This window comes from Seriola lalandi, unplaced genomic scaffold, assembly GCF_002814215.2.
Source record: "Seriola lalandi dorsalis isolate HSWRI2012SDOR001 ecotype SW California unplaced genomic scaffold, Sedor1 jcf7180002054502, whole genome shotgun sequence".
NCBI lineage: Eukaryota > Metazoa > Chordata > Actinopteri > Carangiformes > Carangidae > Seriola > Seriola lalandi.
Window position 1 is genome coordinate 102,528 of NW_019525055.1, and position 23,540 is coordinate 126,067.

Consider the following 23,540-nt stretch of genomic DNA (forward strand, 5'->3'; position numbering starts at 1 on the left):
TCAAGGGATGAATCAGCTGCATATAGACTATATTTGTACAGTTTCTGTTTGTGATGTCTGACCCAAAACCCTTTAATGTTGAGTATAAATGTGTCTTTGTATATCATATGTTCTTCCTCAAAGCAAGTTTAATTCAATTCAATGACACACACCTGAGTTAGTTTGATACCTTGCCGGTACCTGATGAAAAGCCAACTTGAGACATATTTTTTCTAATGGAGTAAAATATAATTTTACAGGAGCATTTTACATTGTGACGATTCCTTAAATCTGTACTCAACCACACAGAATTTACCTCGCCTCTATGATGCAGAAAAATGCCAAGCTCAGCATCAGCACTGACACTGCTGCTTGACTGAGGACATGGTGGATCAGCCTCATTTTCTTTGCACGTACCACAATCCTGTAGCATGATTATAAAAAAAAGATGAGTACCTTTGCCCAGAGCGGTTTTATCAGAGTAGCACGTTTTCCGTCACCAACTGCTTTTCTGTAAAATGAAAAATTCATGTTTGGGTTAAAACATTTCTCAAGCCTTGTACCTTTGATGACCACTATCATTAAATAAATAAAAAGTCAAAATTCACTCTGCTCTAGCATGGGACTCGCAGTGCCTGTATTTATCAAGAATCGCTCCTAGCCATCGTGATTAAAGTTAACCGAAAACTAAAGACACCCCTGAGACTTACTTATAGGAGTAAGTGTGGCATTGCTCTTTTATGGCACGCAGAGGCACAAAGCAGACTTTTAATAAACGCACTGTATCTCTCAGGGACTGTTTCTGTGTGACTATCACCTCCTGAAGTATTGTAACATCTTTGGACACCTCTGGAGACTTCTTAATTACTGGCATGAGCAACCTCTGAAGTTAAGCAAGTTAATAAAATGCTTTTACTGCTCCTAAAAGCGAGACAAAAAAATGCATCACTCAGAATTTTTGGCCACTTAGAAATGACTTCAAACTCTGACACACTTGGGGAATAAAGGTCTTGGCTTCCTTTCCTTTACTCCATTTCTAAGATGTGAAAGGTCACTGAAATTATTGTATTCAAAGGTCGATGAAAACAACGTAGGCTCAGGCTTTTTGTGCTCCTTTTATTACCACACTCTTCTCAGTTTTGGTAGAAATGCTTTTTAAATTATTACAGCCAATTACTTTCTAGAAATTTTAAACATCTTTGGGTCAGATTAAGTCAAACAACTCTTCCACTTACAGTTGGCACTTCAGTTATTCATGTATGTTATGTATATATGAAATGTGCTCCAGAATAAGTGGTACTTACAGCCACATCTCGCTTTTGATATAGCAAAGGGCTCTGTTTCCATAAATGAAGTGGTTGTCAGGGCTGGATGGAGAGGGAATAAACTTCAGTCAAAAACACACACACATTTATTACCAGTTTATTAGAGCTATACAATCTAATACTATAAACCTGGAAGTGATTCATATCATGGTGAAACTTGTTTTCAAATTTTTGTTGACAGTATCTGAGAGGTGTTATTTTGGGTGGTTATGTAATATACTGAGCGGTGTTAAATACAGCGTCAACAAAAACTGAAATACCTGAAATAGCTAAAATATAAGGATTCACTGCAGGGCTATTGTATTTTCCTGCATTATGTGTACCAAATAAACTGGTTACTCAAATTAGTAAAGAAAAATTACGTTCTTTTCTCAAATTTTAGTTCAATACAGATTAAAGTTTCTGAAAAAAGACACTTTTTAAGGGACATTAAAATATTATATACTTAATATACTTACTAATATTTGATGGCTTTGGAATAAAACTTCACAGCCTCTTCATACTGTTGTTTGATATAGTTATCATTTCCTTTCTTCTTCATTTCTTCACTTTTCTGAATGAGGAACATGACAAATCCAATTTTACTTCCACAGCCACAACAATCGTTCAGCATTAGCAGAGTTTGGAGCTGTTATTTTTTATCTGCAGTTTGATCCATTAACCAAGCATTAAAAAAAATAAAAAATATGATCATAAAATGATATGTCCATATTCAAAATTCAACAATGTCTAAGTGCCATAGACCGTGCCTCATATTCAAACAGGAACATCGTTAAAATGCAGTGTAATGCAGTGTAAAAATTGTGAAAAAAGGTGAGGCTGTACTCTGCTCTTAACATGCATTATTACTGTATCATAGATCTTTGACGCCACTATGAAGAGCTTACTTTCTTGGACTGGGTAGTCTTAAAGCAAATAACGAAAAGTTACAGTGTGTAGATCATGCTGTTGTTTCTTACCTCCATGAGATACTCGGATGGTCGAGCCATCAGTGCCTTCATTGTCTTCTCCAAGTTGGAACCCATGTCCTGAACATACTTGGCAACTGATTGAAAGCAAAAGAAGAGTGTGTTTGTTAACTCACCTTTAAAACCCACAGATCTGAAATCATATTCCTACAACTTCAAAAGGATTCATTGTTCACTTTGCTTATGCAACACAAAACATTTGGGTTTTTCCCTTCACATGAATCACAACAAATGACTTGACAAAACAAAGTTGTGTAAGTGTCAAATGTGCACTATTGAATAGTTTTGTAGCAGATCAGTCTGTGTGAACTTTAGTGTGACTGCGACTTACACTCGGTAAAGATAAGGTGCAGGGCTATTAAGCAGGTCTGTGGGGGGCCAAGCTGCAAGACGCGACGGCGAATATCAGGTTCTCCTGTTCGCTCCAACCAGTGTAATGCATCGTCCAAAACCTCTGGGGAACGCTGGGGAATGGTACAATGTCACACTCGCATAAAAATGTCATAAAAACAAAGAACCCGTCAACCATATGTATTCATATCTTTATAATTTGGGCCACTATTATTTTTAAAGATCAGGAATATGAAAATTTCTTCTCGTACAAGTGCCAAAGCTTAAAACCTGTGTTTTCTCACAGAACAGAACTGCGGTATCATTTTTAAGCATCATCATTCCCTATGGTGTCCCATAGGGTTCAGTATTTGGTTCCCTCCTCCTTTCATCATACATGCCGTCACTCAGATTTATATGTGCTCATATCTAAAAGAGACAAAATCATACATAAACTCAAAGCAGACTCCTGGGTGTGATCATAAATTATGATTTCAACTTTTGTTCCTTCGTTCCTCGTCACTGCTTCAGGTCATTGAACACTTGAGCATTAACCAACAGTTAAGACAAAGTATGGAGAGGCTGCCTTTTCTGACTTTGGACCAAAGCTGTGGAACAACCTGGACACAAATATATGGCATGTAACTTCTGTAATTCTTTTTAAGAAACACCTTTTTAATCTTTTAAATAGACTGTATCCTGGCTTTTACTGATTCTTTCTTGAAGTTTATTGTCATTTCATTTAATCATAAGTTGTATTTAAGTTGTATTCTTTAACTCTACCCAGTTTCATTGTATTTTACTGTTTGTTTGCCACCATTTAACTTATTTCTTTAAATGTTTTTATATATACAGTTTAATGTATAGCACTTTGAGCTGCATTATATGCATGAAATTTTGATATACAAATAACATTTTGTATTATAATATTATGATTAACCAAAAGCTAGAAAGGGAATCAACGTCCTTATTGTTTAAAGTACCTTTACCCTTATTAGCTGATAACCTCTTGCATATTCACACACATGAACCCTTTTCCCCCCCAGACTTACCAAGTTAAACATGTTGCTAATCAGGATGATGTGCCTCGTTTGGTCCTTTCTCAACTGAAACAGAAAACAGCAGTTTAGATCAAAAACTCGTAAAATACCAATAGCATGATTGTCTGCAGCACAATCTCCTCTTTTCCTCTTTAGTGCTAAATAGAGTGCATGTTATATGATAGCTCAGACAACTTACATACTCAAGACTGTGGGTTTTCCCACATTATTATACCTTAAATCCCCCAAAAACCATAGCATTATTTATGAGTGATAATGCTGCAAGCAGTGTCAGACATAATGTCCTGCCTGTGTGGTTTTCTCAGTAAAGTCAAGATATAGTAAAGATGCTTGACTGATGTTTGTCTCTTGCAGCCTGAAAGTAACAATGTTTATAACAAAACCAAACTACAATAAACAGTATTAACAGTATCTATAGGTCAGCAGAATATGTCACAGCCTACACGTTAACTTTTTTTTTGCCCTCTTCAGTATTACTGATTTTGTCCTCGTGACAAATTCCTGATAAACTGACTCATTTAGAAAATGTTAGTCATGCGGTTATCTTTCACATATTTAACTTCCCCAACACTATTGGGTGTCTTGTGTATATGAAGAAAACAAGGTCAGTTCTGAAAATCTGCCAACACCGACACACAGTTTCTGTAATAAGCTAAGATCAGTCAATAATATCAATCATGGCCATGTATCAGTAATGCTCTACTACAGATGGAAGCTATTGGGGATAAAGTGTCAGCACTAGCAGAAATTATCACACTGCAATCTTACAGGTTTTGAGTAAAAAAGAGCTTAAGAGTGAATCACTACATAGTGAACTTACACTTCCTCTCTCCATGGCGTTGAGGATTGCTTCCAATATTTCTATCCTTTTCAGCTGCTTCAGAGTTATATCGTCACTATTCCTAGAAAGAAAAATTACAAACTCTTAAACACTCTAAGCTTTGAGGATTCAAAGTGTTATTAATCGGGGGTTAAAAAATATTCAGATCGCAGTCATAATTATACTTTACTTTGTCTTGACAAGACCTATTTGTATAGCCCAACAAGCAGTAGGGCTGGAGTCTTCACGCTGCAGCAGAATGGGAAGCCAGAAGGCACAAACTCTCATCCGCTGTCCAGCTTCTCTTCTGGTATCAGCAGGGATACGGAGCCATCGATCAAAAATCTCCTCTAAAAAAACAAAAACATGCAGAAAACACACTTGGTTTCACCTAGCTGAGAGCAGTACAGAGACTTTATAACATTATTTATAAAAGTGATGTCTAGCAACAGCCAGCGAGAGATTCTCCAAATTTAGGGCCCATTATTTCCTCTTTTTATTTTTCAAGAAGTAAAACATTGTACATGAAGGAACTTTTTTTATGTTTCCATGCCAGCAACAGCCAAGACCGGAGGCATTATATTTTCAGGTGGTCTGTACATACTTGCGTCCTTTTCTCGTGAACACAATACCTCAGTAACGCCTTGACAGACATTCTTCAAATTAGGCACAAAGATTCACTAGGACTCAAGGATGAACTGATTAGATTTTGGTAGTCAAAGGTCAAGGTCATGGTGACCTCACAAAACACATCTTTGGCCTCTTGAATGTGGTATCTCAAGACCAACTTGAGGAAATTTGTTTAGATTTGGCACAATCATTCACTTGGACACAACGATGAACTGATTAGATTTTGGTGGACAAAGATCAAAGTTAAAAGTCAAAGTGATCTCACGTTCTTTTGAATGCAACAAAACTCAAAAATTCATACACTAATTATGACACAATTTAACTCAAATGATAGGGATAAAATTAAGTGATGTCATTTCATATTCAAAAGGTCAAAGGTCAACTTAACTGTGACATCATAATGTTTTGCAAAAACACTTCTGGCTACTGTTCAATGCTTTACTCAGGAGAGATTGTGATCATATTTCCTGCAACTGGTGAAGGCATACAACGGTGAGGCCGTAATTTCAGTTTTTGTCAACACTAAAATACAAGTAAAAACATATTTATCTGGACTGTGATGTGAAATCGAGTTATGGCTGATAAAAATGGACTGGGTGGATAAAAAAAATATTGAAAATTGATTTTGTACTCAAAACTTATATCAAAACTCGCTATTGTGTCTTGAAGATTTCATTCTTTTGCAACATATCATGTCATGTCATCATATTTGATCAATGATGTAATTGCTCTATATTTTTCAAAAAAGCAAAATCAATTAACTTAAGAACCTCTAAAAAGAATAACTAGAATGATCACTTCGCAGTTGTATGCAGCCACATTGCAGGAAATATGATAACAAGCTCCCCTTCCTGAGTTACAGCGTTCAATAACGGCCTAATAAGAAGTGTTTTTGGTGTTGACATATCGCATTCACAAGGCCAAAACCATGTTTTGTGAGATCACTGTGACCGTGACCTTTGACCACCAAAATCTAATAAGTTCATCCCCAAGTCTAAGTGAATGTTTGTGCCAAGATTGAAGAAATTCCCTCTAGGCGTTACTGAGGTATCACATTCATTAGAATGAGACAGACATCCCCAGAACATATTGGCTCCGGCTGTCACCGACACAGAGGCATAACAAAGTTATTTTTTTTATTTTTTTTAAATCTTGGACATAAAGGTGTTTTGAAACATGTCCAAAACTGAGCGCACAGTAAGAAGAATTGTCCTAGTGTAATTCTAAAAAGAACATTTCCTAACTTGCCACGTGTGATTAAAAATGAAAACTTGACCGCTTCCTGTTTTTAAACTTATTATTCAAGTTTCCTCTACTTCACTCCATGACTGTTCTTCTTTCTTTCATCAACCAGACAGCACTATCACCGTTACAGAAAAACTCAGGCATTTGTTCATCGCCACTTGTCTCCCCTTGTTTACCTTTGTTCATATTTGACTGAATAGATGAAACCCTGCTGCACTGCATTTGCAGATGGAGTTATTATTCTAGCTTGTAACTTAACCATTTTAACATCAGCTTCTCATGACTCAAATGTTCCTTACCTGATGGACGGAGGGCGATAACTGTATCATGTCTCTGAGTGGCCAAAAGAAAAAAAAAAAGAACGTTTCAGTGACATAGAGAAAGTAGCACGTTGGCTAAATATTGTTATTTTGAATGTTAGTTAATAACTCACAACATTAACCCGGTGTCTGTTGTCTTCCCAGAAATAGTCAGAATCTGAATCTGAATCTGACATTTTGTCCAACTCTGTAAGAAAATTTGTATAAATCACTCAAATTCATCAAACAGTATGCCTCTTTTGGTAACGCAGCTGTTGAGGACACACTGATTTGAAAGGTCAGCATTGCATTACCATGCAAAAATAACAGAATGACCATAACGACGTGATGTTCACTGTGAGGGATTATCTATTAAGAAAGTGCATGCAGATTTATTCTCATATTCTCTGGAAAGGAAATTAAACGAGTTGCCTCCTGAAGGTTCATAATTGTGAGGGGGAGACATTTTCATTTTTTGGACAGAAAAAAACAACATCATAATTAAGAGCTTTGCAATACTTTAAGGAAGGATTTTACAACTCTGGAAATTTATCATGGCCTCGCAGTGATTGCAAGGTTAACAGTTGAAATGCAGCTTTCACAACACAAAGCAGTAATATCCGAGAAATGTGAGCTTTCATACGCAGTATGCTGCATCACGTTACAGTAAGACACGAGCCAGTCTCAACAGTGTCCCTGTCTTGCCAACGCAGTGGCCTCAATGAGGTGAATCTGAATGTGTGTGTGTGTGTGTGTGTGTGTGTGTGTGTGTGTGTGTGTGTGTGTGTGTGTTTTCTTTCCACACAGTGATAATACCTGTCTGAACAAAGGGCAGGGCAAAACTGTGACTAATCATAACCATAGCCTCTTCATTTATTACCCTCTTCCTACCAGGGACGCGAAAAACATACAGACACACACATACACTGGTGCAGCATTTCGAAAAGACGAATGCACAGTAAAAATTAACACACCTCAAACCAGCCAGTTTCATAAAGTTGCTGGATATGTTTTAGGCTAGTTAAGCGCAACCCTTATTTTGTTATCCCGACGTATGTTTTCAATATCTAATGTGACGTGTTTGTTAAGAGATGTTTAATGTTCTTTTCTTGTTGGTCAATTAATCTCTTGCAAAAGGTAGGGGATTGAAATGGAGAGAAATAATTACAAAGAATGTAATTCGCACGAATCAAACTTCGTGTGGTAAATTCAAAACAAATCTGACTAGTTTGACTAGTTCAGCTTACAGAAACATTACTCATACTTAGCCGTGAGGGATAAGGATAGCATAGGTGCATCGACCTATTCATCTAATAAAAAAAAGTCGTTGTTCTAAAAATGCCGCTACTTAAAATATTTAAAACAGTTGTTTGATTAAACGAAAGCCCTCGGGAATGAGATAACGTAGCTAGCGCCCCTCCTTCGCGTTAGCATTTTAGCATAATAGCCAACATACGTAATGTTAAAATGCTGCCTTACAAACGTTTATACTGCCAAGTTATCCCGCTGGAAACTACATTGGCTGTTACCTGGTAAACGTGGTAGCTTTGTTTTAGCTATTTCCTCTTAACGTGGCACAGTTTAATGGCTTTTAAACAACGTCATGACACTTTCTTCCTACTTTGTTTTAGCGCGACGCCGCGGACCACGAACCAAGACAGTAGCAGCTAGTCGACGATGTCGGGTTTAAAAAGTGATTTAAATAAGGGATACATGGGAGCAAACTCACGTCGTGTTAAAGATTAACAGTGGTTTCTTGTCTAAAGGTGGTCCTCCTGTTCATAGTAGTATGCGGAAGTCAAAACTGATGCGACGCTGCCGCATGTCGTAAGCATGCGTGAAGAGGCGGGTCTTCTTCTTGTCAATGGGGTTTTATTGATGCTTTACCGCCACCAACTGGTGTGTGTATTATTATTATTATTATTATTATTATTATTATTATTATTATTATTATTATTATTATTATTACTATTATTATTAGCAATAATAATAATATCCTCTCAAGTGATTTCAAAAAGGTAAAAGTCTGGAACAATAAATGCATATCTGATTATATTGACTGAATTCGTTGAAGCATCTGTATGGATCTGAATGTAACTGTATTGGAGACTTTCATTATGGGACTTAACTATATGTGAACTCTTCTTTGTTCCTCTTTTCTAGTGATGTAAGATCAATCAGCTTTTTTCAGAATGTCAAAAGTCATTTCAGTGTGGTGTTTTAATTGATTGGTAATATTTTTTATTATTAGACAAGTTAGACAAGAAAATAAGTTGTTGGAGATTGTGAAAAAGCCCTTTAGCTTTTGCCATCAGGTGTAAAGTTATTGTGAGCAAAATCCAGCTAATGTGTTGAAGGCTTCTGTCTGGCTGTTATTAATCAGTGTCTCGCTCAGGTTTATGCAAATACAGGTTAAAAAGAACAAACAATTCTTCATAAAACATAACATTCTGTCAGGTACATGCAGTGTTTAAAATATTAATTTCCCCTTTTCGTAAAAGAGAGCACAGAACATGTGATGTACAGAGCAGTTTGTTAAGTACACCTAACAGTCCAAGGCCATAATGTTCAGTTTGTGTTGAACTGTTGATTGAGGTGTTAAGGTGCCGATTAGAACCATAGATTTTCATATCTGTGGTCAGTGAAAAGGGAATAACACCTAGGCTACTAAAAAAATTGCCAATGTTATAGTAGTTTCCTAAGGATAATAGCACGATGTTAAGTTCAATTATGGGATTGAAGATTTATTCGCACACATTTAAGTCTAATTTGTCTTTAACTCAAAGTCGTTCTTCTGCCTGAGCAGGCTGTGGAAAACTTTCTCAGGGTAAAGGAAAAAATTTCTGTTCCTCTCCAGGTCCTGAGCATTTATAATACGGGTCACCAAAGCTTCTTGTATGGCTGGAGACTCACAGGGGTGGTGCTGCACATTGTGACTCACATTGCTCCATGACTCAATGACCAACAGGCCTAGCATGCCGACATCCTCCTCCCTGCTAAATCCAGTTGAATTGCTGTTTACCATACCTACAGCGGTTTCATCACTTGCTTTTAACACATTGACTCCAAAGTCTTCTCTGGATCCACTTGTTTTACAGCTTCTGCCCATTTTAGCAGTTGAATTTGGTGCAATAGTCTCATTAAATCTATCAGTTGAGATACTCGCAGGACTGACCTGGCTAACATTTAAAACAGAATTACTTGAGCAGGCCATATTGGTTACGCTAGATGTGTTAGTTTGTCTCGGACCACTGGCTGTCCTGGTTTTGGGTTTTCGTGGACCTGGAGCTGCAGTCTCCTGGATGTTTCTGCGTAGATAGGCTGTGTAGCCCTGAACCAGGCGACTTAACCCCGTCTTATAGGACAGACGCAGCGACTCTGCTGTTCCTAATGGCACAGAGTGCAGCCGGACCTGTTGGAATAGGAATAAAGGTGATTTCAGATCAGCTCAAATCTCTAGGAATTCTGTTCATATTGGATGATACAGCACTTCATGACTGGACGGTCATGTACTAGCATGTCTGGCTTTCATGCAGAAGGCTTTCTTGCAATTAGTATTTGACCACCTCAGTCTTTCCATAATCTTAAACCTGCAACAACTGATTTGTCTGATGACTTAAGGGTGTAAGCAAGTTGTGAACACAGCATTGACATACGATCACCTTTTAAGTTTATATGACAAAGTAGTCAGCAAGCAGTTGCTTATTAACACATTTGTCAGTTGCAAAGCACCGTTATCATTCATTTGGAGTTGTGTTTGGATCCACCTGATGAATCTAAGTCTAATATTTACTCTCTTCACAAATAAAAACATTCGGTTTAACCTCAAGCTTTTTTTTCTCTGTGCTGACCTGGTGGATTCTCATGTGCAGATGAAATGCAGCTCCTGTCACCCACTGCTGCATGGACACTGAGCTCATTCTCTTCTTAGTGGTCATCCTCTCATAGTGGTCAATCAGCTCCAGTTTCAGCCAGCTGTCATAGAGCTCTGTAGTCTCAGCCATCTTCTCCTGGTTGTTGGCAATGCCAGGGACCAGGCTGAGGTAGTTGTGGATGAGCCAGCCGATTTTTGAGGAGCTGCTGATGCCAAAAATCCTCTTAGCCTGGGATCTCTGAGTTGATAGGTCCCCCTCTGTTGATCTTTGTGTTCGGACCTGATGAGATAACAATAAATTGAAATATTTCTGAGTCTACTCCAGTGTAAGCTTATTAACACTGCAACACTTGTAGTAATATATTGTATTGTATGATTTTTACCACACTGTAAAAACCAAGCAAAGAAAAGAAAACCAATACCCATTTGCCTCGTCCTCTCAGGATCTCACTTTGGCTGTAGTAACTTGGTAACAGGAGTAAGGAGTCTACAGCTACACTGGGGTCTGTGTGAGGCTGTAATGCTCACTGTAAATCAAACCTAAGCAAATTATTGGACAAATTGAAATTTTGACCTGAATATGGTGCCAGATGAAAAATCAAAGGATCACCAAAGTAAACAAAAATTGCAATCAATCCAACAGTTAGAAATCCCCTAAAAACAAATATTAACCTCAGAGTGGGGTTAGAAGAAAAGTCAGTGGGGTACCAAAGTCAGTACAGGCTTCAGCTGATTTCAGAAAAACTGCATGTTTTGTAAACAGTAGTCAACAAAGACATACACACACCAGACACAGAAAGCTTTACCTACTTGTTGGGCAACCTGGTCAAAAAGCATGGACAGAGCCAGAGCAACAACCCCTACTCCTCCATAGGTGACCCTGCTGCTGCCTCCTAGCTCTCCAGTCAGGCTGAGGCTGAATTTTGCCTGCTGCTCCCTGCTCATGCTCCGCTGTAAGAAGGCATACTGATGCTGCAGCGCAGCGGAGGAGTCCAGTGACAAGAAGGTGGTGAGGACCGGATCCAGGGAGATATCAGGGATGATGCTGGCATCTCGAGCCACAGAGAACAGCTCCTGGACAGTGGCTGGAGAAGGAAGACACAAACTGCGACCCATCAGGATCATGGTTATATCTGTCTGTCTCACCAGTGTGTGTCAATATGTGTATGTTTGTGAGGCAGGTCTGCTTGTTATCTGTGTTTCTGACCCTCTGTGTGTTTATTTGCCCCTGTCAAAGGGACATTATCAGCACAACCAGTCCAACAAAGAACTCTGCATATAAATACAAATTCACAACGTATCAGTTAAAATCAAATGAGGCTTTATACAGTTGTTAAAGAAACATCAACCTTATTTTCCTGCTTGGGCAGAGCCAGTGGTGGTGAAAATACAGTTGTTATACAGGTTTCATTGAATGGTCATTTATTTGGTATCACTTTCTCATAAGGCACAATTTAATGAGTGGGTTTATAATGGGTTTATAAGGTGTAATTAATGCTATTGATGGTTAATAAATCATTTACTAATGCTTTGAAAAGCAGTTATAAACCACTTCAGCATGACACTTTTTGACTGCTTCACTTTAATTCATCAGGGAGACCTCTCCAATGGCCTTCCCCTGGGGAAAAGGGCTGTAGGACATCTGGACCACAAACCATTTATATAAACATATTCTATGTCCCCCGCCAAAAGCTGAAAGTGCAAGTTTTATTTGAAATGTGGCTATATAGCATAAGACACATGAAAAATCTGCTTCAGAAGTGTAATGATGCTTTCTGTGGTATCTTAAAAAAGAGCAAAATTACTGAACAAACATCACTGCCTCAACAACCATATAATAACCACCTGTTTAAAAGTCAGTGCAGCTTATAAATGACACTGAAGTCACAGCACTTTTTGTAATCAAATTGGCATTTAGACTTAGACACAACCACTGAACATTAACCTTAATGTCAATACGCAAGCAGTCTGCAAGGGACAGACTCTGCTGGCCCTTCAGCAAACTCCACTTCAAAGATATATGATGTCTAGACACAACCTCAAAGCCTCTGGTTGTCTAACCGAGCTGTTGAAATGTTGAAAACCATGAGTCCATGTGCAATAGTTTAAATACTCTAGACTATGTATTTGGCCTAACTGTTGTAGCCTACATTTTAAAAGCACTTTAAAAACAATACACCTGCATCTTGTGCTGAATTTTATATCATAATATTATTACTTTAGTGGCAGTAGCAAAATATTTAATGCTGTATTATGTTTCATTTTAAGATTATATTATTTGTATTATGTATTTCATTCTATTATATACAATATCACAGTATTGTTTATAATAGTATGTCAACCTCAAATCCAGTTGCCTTTGACTCCATACAACTAGTAGTTCACAAGATTTGATATTATATTCTATATCACAGTATTTTTCTGTGTAATGGCATATACAAGAATATAGTATATGATGCAAAATACAATAGAATAAATATGAATATTATACTGCAATATATTATGAGCAATTTAGTTTAGTTTAGTTAGACTATGTACTGTATATGTACTACCATCTCTATAAATAGAGTAACTTATTATCCATAAAATATTTATTGCAGCACTCTTTGTAGGCTACTGCTTCGCACACTCATAGTGACAGTCTGACCTGAACCAATGCAAACCAGTTTCTCTTTGACTTTCAACCACATCAACAATAATGTTGTCGCAAAAAATAAAAATGATTGTTGAGTAACTGTTGGTGTTGTGGCAAGATTTTAGGGTTAAAAATGTATATTGATTCCATTAAGTCAAATAGGAAATCAAGGTTTAAATGTCCCACCCTTCATTCAAACGATGTGGCACTAACCTTGTAAAACACTAAATGTATGTATTAGTATAATTTATATGTAATATCCTTGCCCATTGTGATGTCAGTCTGGTTTTGTTCGGATTTGACCCTCTGGTTTGACCCTACCGTACTGCTCCGTACTAACTCGGCGATCTCCGTCGGTCACATGACCCTGATTTTGCGGTTTGGGGGGGTTTGCCACATGACGACATTGATCAATCCTTGAAAATTAGTCCTTGATGCCTAGGTAAACAGCATTCCTTTGTTTAAAAAAAACAAACAAACAAACAAAAAAAAAAAAACTCCGTGTCATCAAAAAAGTTTATCTGCTTTGAGATCATGAATTTAATAAATGCCTCTAATCTCGCTGTTAGAGACTATCGCGTTGTCGCCAAGATGACGTCAGTGTACTGACCTAGACGGTTTGGTCTTCACGCAGAGGAGGACTGTTCCTGCTTTCAGGTCGGTGAAAACAAAACTGGTGAGTACCAAAGCAGACACCAGGTACATGCCGTGGTAAAGCACAATATTAGTGATCAGACTGTGAGCGTTATTTTCTTGGCGAATTACTTCTTTGTTATTTCTGAGTAAAATGCTGCGACCTGTTTTTAGCTAACTGACCTACAGACAGGCGACAAATGCAACGAAAACCTTGAATAACTGAGTAGAGACACATAAGGAGTCATGGTTTCTGTCTTCATACCGGGTAGGAGAGCTCACTGGATGATCTAATGAGTATTAAAACGATGTGAATTATATGCTATGGCCTTTACAGTCACCAGATCTCAACTAAATTGGACACCTATGGGGAGAATTTGGCGTAGCAGTGCTCTCCAATAATCCAAACACAAAATGAGTGAATATCTGTTAAGAACAGTGTTTATCCCTGCAGTATAGATTCAGATAATCAGATTCAGATTTCGATCTGGGCAAAGTGTGCAACTTTCCAGTTGCCCCAGACTTCCAGGTGCCCCATAAAGTCCCAGGTTAACTTCATATCATTAGGGTCTACATGATTTGATTAATTGCAAAGGAGAATATCAACTACGACAGGTCCTCCATCCCCCATGTCTTGTAGAGAGGCAAGAAAAAAAAGTAGTTTTAAGGTCTTAATTGTTTTAGTTTCTATTGAGTAAAGTTGTCTTTTATCTGTTTTTGGTTTCTACCAACTCCTGAGATAAATGTCTTTATCTTGACCTGCTGAATATGTTCACCAGAAATGTGATTATTCTGTCTGCCTTCTGTTCGGTGCTGAGCAGGTATTGTACATTGTATTCTTAAAAGCTTTTTCTCTGAAAATAGCTGCCTGATATAAAGTTTTGGTGATTATTTTTAAATAATTTTTTGCTTGTTCAAATGATCACAAACTAACACACTGAAAACCTGAGGCTGTGCATTCCAGCACTGGAAAAATGTTAAGTTTCTGGGACTCTTCAAATTGGATTGTGTGCTCAATCAGGGACGACAGCTCACTTATCCCCGAACCCTTTAGTGGGATAGTCTGTCCCTGAGTCTGACTTGAACATTGGAAGGTGTCATGTTAGCAATTTATAATCATTAATGATACTAATAATGATAATAATGTATGAAAGTGACAAAACATAGAAAACAAAATATTGTAAAATAAACAGAGCAAGGAAAATGGTCATATCTGAAACTGCAGGTTGTTTAAATATCAGTGAAGGAAGATGGATTAATAGTAACCCATCACAAGTTTACATACACACTCAAAAGAGTTGCATTATGGGGAATTAAGGTTTTGGACCAGTAAACATGTTAAAGACTAAATATTAGGATATCTTGGCTCTTGCTGTTTCTATTACAACCACTCTTTTCACCATCTGTCTATTGCAAGTCTCTGAACTTTATGGAACTGCAATACTTATATAATCATTTAAGTGTCCCTTTATTCATCACTGTATAAGGACGGTTAAGGTTCAAGGTTCATCTTTATAGTCATACAATACAGGATTGCATAATACGTTTATAGCCACCTTCTTGCTACACAAACAGAAAATGTAAAAACAAATATTGAATACAATAAAATAGAAGTGTCATTAGTCACTGTCTATAGTTTCATTTCCAGCAGAAAACCTAACACTCACTGACATGATATGGAAAGGCTGCATTTTGTCTGTGAGGCTCGTGTACAAGGCACGCTGCATATGAACTGTGTAATAATCTGAAAGCGTCATAAAATCTGTGTGTTCAGGCCGCAGTGTAGAGATCAGTCTGTTCAGCAGCGCATACAAATCCACTAATAAATAAGATGATGAATTTTTCATTCCAGGTTGTCCAGCATTATGAGTCAGCGGACGGAGCGACGGGGAATACATGTGGACCAATCAGACCTGCTTTGCAAAAAGGGATGTGGTTACTATGGCAACGCAGCATGGCAAGGTCTGTGCTCCAAGTGCTGGAGGGAGGAGTACCAGCGGGTACGGCAGAAACAGATCCAGGACGACTGGGCCTTGGCAGAAAAGTAAGAGCTTTACTAGCCTGCACCTTCAGTTACTGGGTTTCAGAATTTTCCATCAAAAAGTCCATCGCCTGGTAAAGAAAGGTTTGCTTCTGGATGAAATTATCTGCATTAGTAGATATACTGTATCAGGTTTTTTTAAGACTCTGTATTGTTGGTCAAACTAATTGTAGACTTATATCAAAATTAACAGCCATGTCTAAAATATTTGTTTGTCCTCAGTTCATTGCTTTTTCTATGATATCAATACTTCATTAAAATTTTTGTCTGCATATTGTAAAAACATGATACAGCAACTGCAGCTTTGAATATGGTAATCAGTCAGTATCATTCAGGCTCTTGACAAAGGCGAACAAAGTGTGTCAGCTCTTTCTACTGATTTATCCGATGCTTTTTATTCTGTGGGCCACAATATTTTAATATCTGAGTACCACTTGAAGCACACGACCGCCAATTAGCTGGCTTTTTCCCTTTATATAATATTCTCATCAAATAAATCAGCTCACCCAGTTGAGGAAAATTACATAGCTATAATGTCATGCCCAAAGACATGTCAAATTGCTTTTTTTAAATTAAGTTTTACATCACTGCACATTTTCTCGTTTGCTTTGGCACCATCCTGGAATGAAAAGCTTCATTTGCAAAATTCTCAGTTCTGACAACAGCATATGCATTTATTGTTGCTTTCACATAAAATCAAACTGAAAAAAGTATCTTTGTGTGCTCATCAGTTATACCTGTAGCATAATAACTCTGTATGCAAGAACAACTTTGTCAGCGACACTGTATATTAATTTCACAAGATATGGGGACTCTAGCTGCAAGTGTTGGTCACTGACATATCAATTCTTCCTGGCGCTAGGTTGCAACGAGAGGAGGAGGCAGCATACGCCAGTAGTCATGGAGTGCAGACTCAGTCCCACGCCCAGTCCACACCGCCGCACCCAGGCCACGCCTCTCTAGGACCCTTCTCCAAGTTTGAGGAGAAGAAAACCAATGAGAAGACACGAAAGGTCACCACGGTTAAGAAGTTCTTCAGCCCTTCATCACGCAGTGCTCCCAAGAAAGGTATGATGTTAAACATACAATTCAGACGCATTTTAACATGTCTCAGCAGGAAAAGCACAAATGTAAATAATAAAATGAATGATGGCAGAATTCCATTTAGCTGTGTGCTTATGTAAATAATCTCTCATTAAAATGAAAACAAAAAAATCTTTAAATTAGGCCCCATTGTAGCCAAAAGTATTTCTTTCTCTAAATGTGGTTCCTCCTCATCAGAAACCCAAGAGGGCAAGACAACCAGTCCCTCCATAAGCCGCCACGCCAGCTTCGAAACGGACCAAGTGTCCAGGGATTTTGTGGACTTCTTGAAAAACCTCCAGAAGCCCGGCCGGGAGATCCATAAGCAGTGTCGAGCCTTCATAGTGAACATGTCCAGCAAGAAGGTCTGTTGTACTCAGAAATCTAGTGGCATAATAATAATCTTTTTTAATGATAGTTTAACTGTGAAACATTTTCATGACCAGGGCATTATTTCCTAAAAGCATTTTAAGACTAAGATGATCGTAAAATTGATTTTCTGCTTTGGGAATCAAGTAGGAAAAATTTAAGAGTGTTCATAGAAATGCTCTTAGAAAACCCACCAAATTTCTAAGATCAATCATTATTTGGAAACGGGGCCAAGATCAATATATTGCTCAGCGCTGTGTGACCTTCTAACTTCTCATCTTGGCAGGATCTCAGTGCTGAAGAACTTTCGGAGTGCGTTCAGGATTTCTACCAGGGCATGGCTGACCGCTTGATGAGTCATTTTAAAGGTTGGTTCAGAGAAGCTTCTTTCGTCACGTCGATCACATTCAACAATTATGTCCAGAAAGAATGAATAAGTCCTCAATAAATCTGAAATAGAAACTCCATCTCATTTCATGAACCTGTTCGTAGCTAGACTGATAAACCCAGAGTTAACGGAGGCTGTTAGTGAGGCCAGGTCACCCAAAAAGAGCCACTCTAAGCTGAACTTGTACTTGTGACCACGCTCAGCTGTGATGTTTTGTACTGCACAAGGTGTGGACACAGTGTGTAGCACACACTAGATGGCAGCACAAGCAGATTTTTTTTTCACTTAGGTGTTTAAATTTGGAAGTACAGCTCTAACCAGTGTTACTCTGATAAATTGATGTTCACCAGGCTCTTCAGATTCTGTGGAGCAAGTGATGGACCAAGTGGAAAAGTATATCATGACTCGTCTGTATAAGAGCGTGTTCTGTCCAGAAACCACTGATGATGAGAAGAAGGATCTGGCCACACAGAACAGGATAAGGTGAGCCTCCCTGGATCCAAATCATAATAATCATAATAATAATAATAATAATATATATAGAGTGAGAGTGAGGACCTGGAGTGGAACAGTGCACACATATACAGACTGGATACAGACCGGTTTTAGTGTTACATTTAGTGGAGGAATTAGAAAGCATCACTGCACAACGCTTCTCTTTAATCTGCAGCAGTCTGTGAAAACTTCTGTATGAGTCTGTTTTTGCAGTTGATTACACAATGACCATTTTTAGCAGCTTTCTCCATGTTTTTCTTACATGTGAATGCACAATGGCAGCTGTTAACTACACTTGGTTGTCGCCCAGGGGGAACTGACTGTAACAAATGTGTATGGTTACATCATATTGCCCCCAAAAAAGAGAAAGCTTTAGGCTTACTCCAGTGAACACTAATTAGATTCTTTGTGTTTCAGGGCTTTACACTGGGTGACCATCCAGATGCTTTGTGTTTCCATGGATGAAGAAATCCCTGAAGTCTCTGAGAATGTGGTGAAAGCAATAACAGGTCGGAAAGCATGCTTGAACTTACAGTGTGACTGCAGTTAATTAAAGTAAAGCTAGGTCATATTTTCTGCTACAGTATACATATTTGCAAAGTGTTGCACAATGTGTCATGTTCACCCAAAAACATACTCTGCTATTGGGGTGGAGGCAGAAATCTCAGAGACGAATATCTCAACAAGATAAAAATATAAAAAAGCATCTCTGACTCACGCAGATATCATCGAGATGGATTCAAAGAGGGTTCCTCGAGACAAACTTGCCTGCATCACACGCTGCAGTAAACACATCTTCAGTGCCATTAGGATCACCAAGAATGAGCCAGCCTCCGCTGACGACTTTCTCCCTGCGCTCATTTACATTGTGCTCAAGGCTAACCCTCCACGACTTCAGTCCAACATCCAGTACATCACCCGCTTCTGTAACCCCAGCAGGCTGATGACCGGAGAGGACGGATACTACTTCACCAATCTGGTCTGTTTTTTGTTATTTTTGAGCTGGAGGCCTCTCCTTCCACAGTGGTACTCAATGTGCAAAGCCAGTGGCTAATGAGACTGAATAAGCTGATTTAAAAATGAGCTGCGCATCATCTTTTAAGAAGTAATGGGATCCTACATGAACTCACTATTTTCTGACAAACTTTAAACAGTTTTGGTCATTTCACATGAGAGATTTGTTTATTTCAGTTAGGAAAATGTGACATCACATACTTCCATGCACAAATCAGAATTTGGCAACATTTGAATCAGAAGAGAGTTGCAACAGCTAGTCGATCAATCGATTAGTCGATCAACTGAAAGTAAAACATTTTTTACTATTTTGATAACTGATTAATCATTGTAATCATTATTCAAGCAAAAGTTCCAGACTTTTGTGGGTTAAAGCTTCTTGAATGTGATGATTTGCTGCTTTTCTATATCCTATCTGACTGTAAACTCAATATTTTTCGATTTTTGACTTTTTGGGTGGATAAAACAAGCAATTTGAATACATCATCTTAGACTCTGGGAAACTATAGCGGGCACCTTTTGCTATTTTGTGACATTTTATAGCCTTTGAGCGAGCTCTGAGAGGTGCTGGTAGGCAGAATTTGTTACTAACCAACCGCTACCTTATTTTAAAAACCAGGTATGATACGAGATCTTCTTGTCAGACTAGCTATAAGCAAACTATATAAATATGGCCTATTTCCCAAAATGTCAAGCTATTCCTTTAATACAAAGCCATCTGGCTCTGTTTGTCTCAGGTTGATGAAAACCTGCTGTCAGTCGCAGGCATAATTTTCACTTGGTGTGTCCCCTGTGTTTTTTTTTAGTGCTGTGCAGCTGCCTTTATCGAGAAGTTGGATGCTCAGTCTCTCAACCTTTCCCCGGAGGAATTCGAGCGTTACATGTCAGGCCAAGCTTCACCTCGACTCAACAGCTCAGAAGGTGACTGGGCCCAAACTGGCTCAGCACCCGGTGTTACTGCCACCAACCCAGTCCTGGCTCAGCTCAATCACAATCTGGAGCTGCTGTCGGGCCTCAGCAGCAAGCAGGAGAAGCTGATGGAGGCTGCTCAGAGCCTGCAGGCCGACCTCCTCTCCTGGCCCGAGAGTGTGGAGCGGGAGGTGCACGACATCCTGGAGAAATACCCTCTGGAGATTCTGTCTTGCACAGTTTCTGCCATTGATGCCAACAACGTGGACAACGACAACTTGCCACCACCCCTTACACCCCAGGTGTTTGCTGGTTAGTTTGACATACAGCAAAGGTACTAATGCTTTAAAAGTCAGCTCCTTGCCTGTGTTTTGAGTTTGATGGTAACATCCCGTATGCACAAATCTCATGAATAGCTTGAAGCCTCATCTTGCTGTGCTTCTCCTGCACCTTAAATGCCCAGACTGCGTCTGAAAGCACTCCCTATTTAATATGTGGTGCACTATATTTACTGCCCACCATTTCTTTTATTCTGCACAGTACAGAGAAAATAGAAGGAAACTTGGGGAGCGATTGTCTCTAGCCCCTTTTACACTGCCTGTTCAAGGCAGGAGTGTTGCACCTTTATTGCGCTTCGCCGTTTTGTATAAAAGGTACAAACAGAATGTGGCGGGTCACTTCTGTTCCGCCTTTAAGCCGGCAGTTGAAGTAGTCACACGTGTGTAAAAGATAGAATGGGCATTGTGAGACAGATGCTGACGTGCTGTTGTGTTACGTCACACGTTTGATTCCTGAACGCCGGCATGCTATCTAAGATCACACACTTAGGGCAGCATTATGTTGGCTTTGTTGGTTCAGTGTAAACAAGTAAAGGCGGCATAACAAGGCGTCTTCTTAATGGCAATATAGCGGGATCTCTGTGTAAAAAGGGCTACTGACTAGCACTAGCATGTTAGCTGTTACCCACCAGCTACAGTAGTTCACCAACGAGCACGACAAGGGTGTAACTGTATTTACTGTCTGAAAAAAAAAAAAAAGCAAATTATTCTATCTTGTAGTGTGTTGGGTGTGAAAAAAAATACTTGACTAAACTACCTAAAAAATAAAGTGCAGGTGGTGTTAGCCTGTTGGAGGCGCTAACATTTACGTTAGTCCTGTAAAAGCTATATGAAACAGATTCTAATATAATATATCCGTTGGAATAAAGCTGAAAACATAAACCTCTTTCGTTATTGACAGGTTTTGATTTTAGTGAATTATGTGTGCCTAAATTCTAGGGATGGGCACGAGTACTCGAGTACTCGCCGTTGACCTCATTATTCAAGTGGCGTTTCACAACTCGTGCACCTGTGCACGTGTTGTTTTTGGCTACATTAGTTCAACTCGGGGCGTGTTACGTGCACCATGGCAGCAGTTACTAGGGAAAGTGATGTCGGGAAATACTTTGATTAAAAAAAAAAAAAAGACATCAATAATGTGCACTTCAAGATATGTGGCGTTAAACTTGCATATCATGTTCTCCGACAGCCAGTACAACAGTAGGCTTGGTCGGGGAGGTCGGGCACGGACCTCCCGTATTTAGTTTTTTACTGTAAAAAAATACATATATAATTTACGAGTAATCGAGTACTCGTTCATAAGGTAATGAGAGTACGCAAATATTGAAATTACTGAAAATGCCCATCCCTACTAAATTCAAAACATATATTTTCAGTATTTTTTAACTTCTTCCCGCTCAGGATAAAAAACGTAGCGGTACGGTTATTTCATTAACAAACACAAAATCACCACATACAACGAGCTAATCTTTAATAGCTGACAAATGTTTAATGGCAGCATTGAATCAAATTCTGTTGTATTATTTTTTTTACACACTTTGCTAATGTCAAAATGCTAATGATAGCTAGTTACAAATAACTTGTAAAAGACTGAAGATAAAGTTATATGCCCAGTAGATTTCACTCTTTGTGTGACTTTCTTGGACTTTTACTTCACTTATAATTTTGGTGCTAAAACACGTTCTACAGCAAGTACTAACATCTGTATGTGGTGATGTGTTTCTGTCTGAGGACAGTTTGACTTGTCAATATAGTAACGTAATCCCATTTCTTAGCGTGTTTACTGTTTCTCGTGGAGCTCTTTCATATGTCTGTTGTGGAGTTTGTTGAACTGTTGCAAATGAAATCCTGCTGTAACAAATGTAGAAGAAACACAGAGCCGCTCTGAAACAAGTCGTATCATTGTCAAGTATCAAGCTAACTTCAAGAGGGCCTTCAGTTTTTATTTTTATTTTTTATAAACACTAAACATTTTAACATCATGCTGTGTTTTTAGAATTTTATTGTATTTTGGCAGGTTTTCTGCATTATCACGTCTATAATGAATCGTTCTTAGAATGCAGTAGGCTTCTTATACTACGAATAATGTATTTTAAATATTGATTTAGTTTGTCTTTCTGGGATGTACTGTATAATATTAAGTGTAACCACAGGCTGATGTTGTCTGATTGCCTGTTGAAACACTGATGCTCTACTACTGTTTTTTTTTTTTGCTGTTGATTCATTGGCTTCAGGATCTTTTGAGTGCTATCTTATCATCTAGCAGAGCAAAGACTGAACATTTAAAAGCTTATAAAATTAGATCACTGTAATTTACCACATTTACACAACTGCAAAGAAAACCACAGCTTCATTTGTCATGTGTGGGTTTAACAAATGTAGACTAGCATGATATTAGCTATCTTAAATTTTACTGTTAGATTTTTTAGCTAACTTGTTAGCATTTTTTTTTTATCTCAAATTAAATGATCTGAAACACCAGTACACTCTTATTTTGAAATAAAGGCACCATGAGTAGAGAGTCTGAACCATGAGTATCAAACACATGATTTGGATTGATGACTTGTCTGTTTTGTGAGTCATTTTTAAAGATTTATGTCTTCCATAGAAACCAGTGAGCTAAGTCGGGGCTGCGTCAGGGTAGACAGGGTAATAACATTCTTGGTTTTGGTTCATGAGATTGTTGACAATAAGAAAATCCAGAATAACACAAGCCTGTTTCTTCAAACGTATTCAGAAAATGTGAAATAAAACGCTACCAAAATCTCAATCATTTCATGTTTATGATATTATAACATTTCATGCAGTTGTTCTTGCTTAATGACAAAATTTCCATCAAATGAAATGAATTTTTTGAATGTTTTCTGGAAACTACCATCTTCTCTAGACAAAATTAGAAATACAATTGGTAATGCAGTTACAATTGCATGAGTGCCCAAAGGTGGATGATTCTAATTGTTGGGAAATTTTATAAAATAATTATTGCATCTTTCATTTGAGTGAAATAAAGAAGACAGTGAAATGAAACATAAATTAATTTACTCTCTTTTTGTGCAGACTGTTTTGAAGTGGTAGGTTACTGGAGAAATACTTCAGACATATTG

The 23,540-nt window shown here is 38.3% G+C and overlaps 3 protein-coding genes across 3 annotated transcripts in view; 1 reads left to right on the forward strand and 2 right to left on the reverse strand.

Moving 5' to 3' along the window:
• The window catches only part of ttc3 (tetratricopeptide repeat domain 3), a 25,885-nt gene extending 17,384 nt beyond the window's left edge, over window positions 1-8,501 (reverse strand). The window contains exons 1-11 of the mRNA XM_087175799.1: window positions 8,387-8,501; window positions 6,792-6,865; window positions 6,658-6,691; window positions 4,674-4,833; window positions 4,484-4,565; window positions 3,655-3,708; window positions 2,604-2,736; window positions 2,264-2,349; window positions 1,763-1,857; window positions 1,284-1,346; window positions 433-490 (exon numbers count right to left, since the gene is read on the reverse strand). Coding sequence (XP_087031925.1) covers window positions 433-490; window positions 1,284-1,346; window positions 1,763-1,857; window positions 2,264-2,349; window positions 2,604-2,736; window positions 3,655-3,708; window positions 4,484-4,565; window positions 4,674-4,833; window positions 6,658-6,691; window positions 6,792-6,854 — 828 coding nt within the window. The 5' untranslated portion in view covers window positions 6,855-6,865; window positions 8,387-8,501. The remainder of the gene's footprint in view (window positions 1-432; window positions 491-1,283; window positions 1,347-1,762; window positions 1,858-2,263; window positions 2,350-2,603; window positions 2,737-3,654; window positions 3,709-4,483; window positions 4,566-4,673; window positions 4,834-6,657; window positions 6,692-6,791; window positions 6,866-8,386) is intronic.
• A 374-nt stretch (window positions 8,502-8,875) lies between these two features.
• LOC111659981 (uncharacterized) lies at window positions 8,876-11,701 on the reverse strand. The gene is made up of 3 exons (XM_023413081.2): window positions 11,342-11,701; window positions 10,509-10,811; window positions 8,876-10,069 (listed from the first exon to the last, which is right to left on the reverse strand). The coding sequence occupies exons 1-3, from the start codon at window positions 11,654-11,656 to the stop codon at window positions 9,422-9,424; spliced, it is 1,266 nt and encodes a 421-aa protein (XP_023268849.1). The 5' UTR covers window positions 11,657-11,701; the 3' UTR covers window positions 8,876-9,421.
• Window positions 11,702-13,749: 2,048 nt separating this feature from the next.
• rabgef1 (RAB guanine nucleotide exchange factor (GEF) 1) lies at window positions 13,750-23,206 on the forward strand. The gene is made up of 9 exons (XM_023413056.2): window positions 13,750-13,842; window positions 15,652-15,843; window positions 16,703-16,908; window positions 17,122-17,288; window positions 17,579-17,660; window positions 18,031-18,163; window positions 18,593-18,684; window positions 18,898-19,154; window positions 19,996-23,206. The coding sequence occupies exons 2-9, from the start codon at window positions 15,665-15,667 to the stop codon at window positions 20,413-20,415; spliced, it is 1,536 nt and encodes a 511-aa protein (XP_023268824.1). The 5' UTR covers window positions 13,750-13,842; window positions 15,652-15,664; the 3' UTR covers window positions 20,416-23,206.
• The last annotated feature ends 334 nt before the right edge of the window (window positions 23,207-23,540 follow it).

Coding starts and splice junctions, on each gene's coding strand:
- LOC111659981 (XM_023413081.2), bottom strand. CDS start 11,656: ATGATCCTGATGGGTCGCAGTTTGTGTCTTCCTTCTCCAGCCACTGTC. Junction 10,812..11,341: donor TTGACCAGGTTGCCCAACAA/GTAGGTAAAGCT, acceptor TTATCTCATCAG/GTCCGAACACAAAGATCAAC. Junction 10,070..10,508: donor TGCACATGAGAATCCACCAG/GTCAGCACAGAG, acceptor CTATTCCAACAG/GTCCGGCTGCACTCTGTGCC.
- rabgef1 (XM_023413056.2), top strand. CDS start 15,665: ATGAGTCAGCGGACGGAGCGACGGGGAATACATGTGGACCAATCAGAC. Junction 15,844..16,702: donor GACTGGGCCTTGGCAGAAAA/GTAAGAGCTTTA, acceptor TCCTGGCGCTAG/GTTGCAACGAGAGGAGGAGG. Junction 17,289..17,578: donor TGAACATGTCCAGCAAGAAG/GTCTGTTGTACT, acceptor TCATCTTGGCAG/GATCTCAGTGCTGAAGAACT.